This window comes from Caretta caretta, chromosome 6 (genome assembly GCF_965140235.1).
Source record: "Caretta caretta isolate rCarCar2 chromosome 6, rCarCar1.hap1, whole genome shotgun sequence".
NCBI lineage: Eukaryota > Metazoa > Chordata > Testudines > Cheloniidae > Caretta > Caretta caretta.
This window is the reverse complement of record NC_134211.1, coordinates 3,020,423-3,025,031: the sequence shown is the minus strand read 5'-3', so window position 1 is coordinate 3,025,031 and position 4,609 is coordinate 3,020,423. Positions and strand designations below refer to the sequence as shown.

At 42.8% G+C, this 4,609-nt stretch overlaps 1 protein-coding gene across 1 annotated transcript; it reads right to left on the bottom strand.

Annotated features, from left to right (window-relative positions):
* Nucleotides 1-1,241: 1,241 nt before the first annotated feature.
* LOC125628918 (olfactory receptor 5AR1-like) lies at nucleotides 1,242-2,204 on the bottom strand. The gene has a single exon (XM_075128965.1). The coding sequence runs from the start codon at nucleotides 2,178-2,180 to the stop codon at nucleotides 1,242-1,244; it is 939 nt and encodes a 312-aa protein (XP_074985066.1). The 5' UTR covers nucleotides 2,181-2,204.
* Between the last annotated feature and the right edge of the window lie 2,405 nt (nucleotides 2,205-4,609).

Here is a 4,609-nt window from a genome sequence, read left to right as displayed (position 1 = left end):
TACAAAAAAGATACACAGACAGAAATAGTTATTCTATTCAGCACAATTCTTTTCTCAGCCATTTAAAGAAATCATAATCTAACACATGCCTAGCTAGATTACTTACTAAAAGTTCTAAGACTCAATTTGATTTATGATCTATAACTAATATCTAATACCTATGTATACACACACACACACACACACATCAAATATTCTGCAGCTGCTAGATAGTTACCATTCCTGAATGTAGCTTGAGTTGGTGGCTTGGGTTCGTAGCTTGTGGCGGCTAACTGGCCAGGAAAGCCAGGCACAACGAAGAACTGGGTCTCTGTTGGGCATGCACCAATGCCCTTCTGTGTTGGCAGCAGAATGTTACCCTCCAAAGTGATCCATGTCACCCATCCTTTTTGAATCCAGAGTCTATAGGTCTTGATGTGTCACACTGCCTCTGGGTTTGGTGTGATTGATCACCCATCAATTGCAGACTTGACTTTCAGCCTAGGACCTGGCTTTGATGTTTCTTCAATTGTACTTTTGTTCTTTTCTTTTCAGGGTGGACTCTTCTTGCTTTGTCAGGGCTGTTGTCTTCATCTTCAGCCATTGGTGTTTACACTTTATTTCATCAGGACAGGCTGGGGCTGGAGGTTGACTCCATTATCCATATATACCTCATTCACACATCAAAACTACACTAATAAGATTACAGCAGGGTTTTGCAAAAATGAAGGTTGCAGCAAGCTTTTACAAAATGAAGTGAGCATTTTAAAATGGAGTTGGGGACAAGTTAAAATGGAGTTTGAGTTACAATATGGACAAGTGTAAGGAATGGCAAACAGTGAACAGACGTTACAATGTTGAAACAGTGTAAGTTTCAGCTATTTAAGCAGCAATTGGATTGAAAGTGAAAGTCAATTAGCCAGTTATTGGGGTACCTGGTTTTATGAATGAATGTAGTTTCATTCATAAAACTTTATTTTTGAAGTTATATTAATAAAGTGAACAATTCTACAGAAGCATGTCACAAATATTCACACATCTGAAACAGGTGTCTCCTGGAATTTTGATGGGGTAATAGCCTAACAAAGCCCTGATTTTAGTTGGAGCCTGCAGGCCTCGTTGGAATACAAACAAATTCATAATAACAATATAATAACGAAGAATACTCCCACAGGCTCTGCAAAATTACATTGCAATGGGATGGGAATTGAATTCAACTGTTTCCACTTCCCATCACTAAACCAGTACTGAGTTAAACAGATTCAAGATTTGGTTAGGAGTTTATTCATTGCTCTCCTCAGGGCGTCCTTCACCTCCGTGTTCCTCAGGCTGTAGATGAGGGGGTTCAACATGGGGATCACCAGCGAGTAAAACACTGAGACTATTTTGTCTGTGTCCATGGAATAGCTGGAGGTGGGACGTAAATACATGAAGAGGAGGGTGCCATAAAACAGGACCACAGCAGTCAAGTGGAAAGAGCAGGTGGAGAAAGCTTTGCGATGGCCCGCAGCAGAGCTGATCTGCAGGATAGTGGAGGTGATATAGACATAGGAGAGGAGGATGGCCACAAATCTGCTCCCTGTAATGCACAACATGAAAGCAAACATCATAATCTCATTGATGCGGGTGTCAGAACAGGAGAGTGCCAGCAGAGGGGGGATGTCACAGAAGAAATGATTGACAATGTTGGAGCTGCAGAATGACAGCCGAAATGTAACACATGTGGGAATCATTGAATCCACCAAACCCACAGCGTACACCCCAGCCACCAGCTGTTTACAAAGCTGCCTGGACATGGTGACCGTATAGAGCAGTGGGTTACAGATGGCCACATAACGGTCATACGCCATCACAACCAGCAAGAGGCCCTCAGCATCTCCAAAAGCGATAGAGAGAGACATTTGCACAGTGCAGGCCGTGTAAGAAATGCCTTTCCTCTCGGCTAATAAATTCAGCAGCATCTTGGGGGAAATTGTTGAGGAAAGGCAGAGGTCACAGAAAGACAAATTCCTGAGGAAAAAGTACATGGGGGTGTGGAGTCGGGGATCACTCGTGATTAACAAGATCATCCCCCCGTTCCCCACCAGGGTGATACCATAAATCAGTAGGAACACCACAAACAGGGGGATCTGCAGCTCCGGACGATCTGTCAGTCCTGAGAGAATGAACTCAGTTGCCTCTGAGTGATTTCCCTTTTCCATCTCCTCTGAACACAGATCAGGCAGCTATAGAGATATGGGCATGTGAATGGTGTGGAAAACCTGCCCCTTCTCTGTAATGAAAGAAGTGAAGATAAACAGAGATCAGTTTCTTAATGAACTCCGGGAAGGGCTTAGTTCACAGAGCCAGATGTTCACAGCTGGTCATTCCAGGTGTTCGCTAAAATGCACATACTGTGCAAATATAATGACACTTCAGATTCATCATGTCCCACCCACAAACACTCCTGTTCACTCATCCAAAGAGAAAACGGTGACTTGTGATTCTGCTGTGAGAGAATCAGTCTGAAGGGATTATTCCATAGCTAAAGAAGGGGTGAGAGTGAAGGAGTGTCCATCTTTCCACCCTCTTTGGGCAAGGGGAGCTATGTGGCTTGGCAGGTCGGTTTGGCGTAAAGTTGCTTACCGTGCTTAGTAAGCTTTTTGGCATTTACTTGAGTCTGTATGAAAACCCAGAGACATAATGGAAAGCCCTGGCTTCAGTGACTAGGTAATTGCCTATTTTGTCCAACCAAGGACGTCGCTCCTTTAGCTGAAGGGATAGGAGTTGTTGCTGAGACATTAAGTGCTGGAGGCCTGGAATTGAATAGCTGCTGATCCCCATGGTGTCTGCGTGTGTGTGTGACTGTAATACAGGACAATAGCACGTACCTGCTGAGAAGAGAGAGAGAGAGATGTGGTGGCATTTCCCCATCCATAGAAACTACCAGTTTGGAACATTCGGGAAGTTTTATACTGAGATGTGTGATCTATGCCACATGATTCCTGAAGCAACTGGGAATACCTGAGCTCAGAGAGCCATAACACCTAATTAAAGCATTCAGTGAACCAAAGCCACCTTGGTGTAATTGGTGCCCTGGGGATTAATTTGTCCCACTCTTTCCTATTGTGTTATTAAATGATGCAATTTCTACTAGAGTTACAGAGTATGAGGTGAGGGGTATATTTCATCCTTCTGTTTTCAGTGCAAGCCACGTACTGTGTAGAGCTGATCCACAAAGGCGGTTTGTTTATTTTTTTTGTGTGGAAACCGAAATCTTTTTTGTTAGGAAATACCATAGGAGTGCATCCAATACCACACAGCACCAAACTCTTCCATGTTCCTGGCTCCCAGGCTGGACTATATCCCCCGTGATGCACGATGGTCTCTCCTCTTGCTGAACTGCCCTGGAACATCACCAGGGTCCCACAGCCATGGTTTAGGGAGGAGGGCAGTTTGGTATTTTGATGGAAAGCTTATAATTTCCAGGGAAAAGATAATTTCATGGAAAAAATAGTTGAAAGGAAAATCCAATTACCCATCAAAAGGCTTCTCAAGAAAAATTTTCAAGGAGCTTTCACAAGAAATTTCAAATCAAAGGAACAGAAAGTTAGATACAGGTGAAACATATTAATTATTTGCAGCTTTAGCTTATATCTGCTCAGTCATTCATGGTTTCAGAATCACATCATTGGCCTGGCCCCAATAGGTCGAATGTAAAACTTGTAAGAGTACTCCAGATTATCGAGCATTTACAGCATGCCAGTCACCATGGTATCCAATGTCCTTCCCTTGCTAGGTTACTCTACTAAAGGTAGGAAAAGTCGGTTCACTCATTTTTGCCTGATGGAGACCACAGGATGACCAGAGGAGCTCAGGAGGAGACCACAGCATGCTCTGGACTTCTGCAGGTCACAAACTATCCCTCTTGCATGCATATTATCTGCACACAGAGCTCAGCACTAACATGCTAAATAAATCTACCAGTCAACTCGAAATAGTCATGCTCTCACTGCAAATATTAATACATTTTGATAATGTATGTGAATTTATAATATTACACTGTATCGTGTTATTAAAAACATGTTGCAAACTGAGGTGGGCAAACTGGTTTGTCTTAAACAAGGAAATGTGCTCTGCTTAATTTTGTTTTGAAACAGTAACCAGTCAAGCAGGAAGGGAAACAAAGGTAGCCTAAAAAGGTGAGGAAAAAGCATCAGGGAACATCCTTCAACATAGAGTTCTGTCTTCCTGTAACCAGGTGGAAATGTTTCTTAAAGAGGGATAGGATGATGAAAAGAAGAGGCAGACATCCCAAGGTCTCGCTCTCTCTCGCTCTCTTTCGCTCTCTCTCTCTCTGCCCATTGATTTACTGCATCTGAAGGGACAAAGGAAGCAGTCTTTGGACTGGGGGAGGGGTCCTGACATGAAATTTGCTCAATAAGACTGCTGAAAGCATATGGTGAGGAAACTTTTGCTTTGAATTTCACATCTTTTCTTCACTTAGGCACAAGTTGCCTTTCTAGCTTTATTTTTCTTGTAACCAAGTCTGACTTCAATGCCTCCTTATTTGCACTCAGTTAAAATCTCTCTTTGTGGTCAATAAACTTTCTTTTGTTCTTTTATGTAGTCCAGTGCGTTTAAATAGACG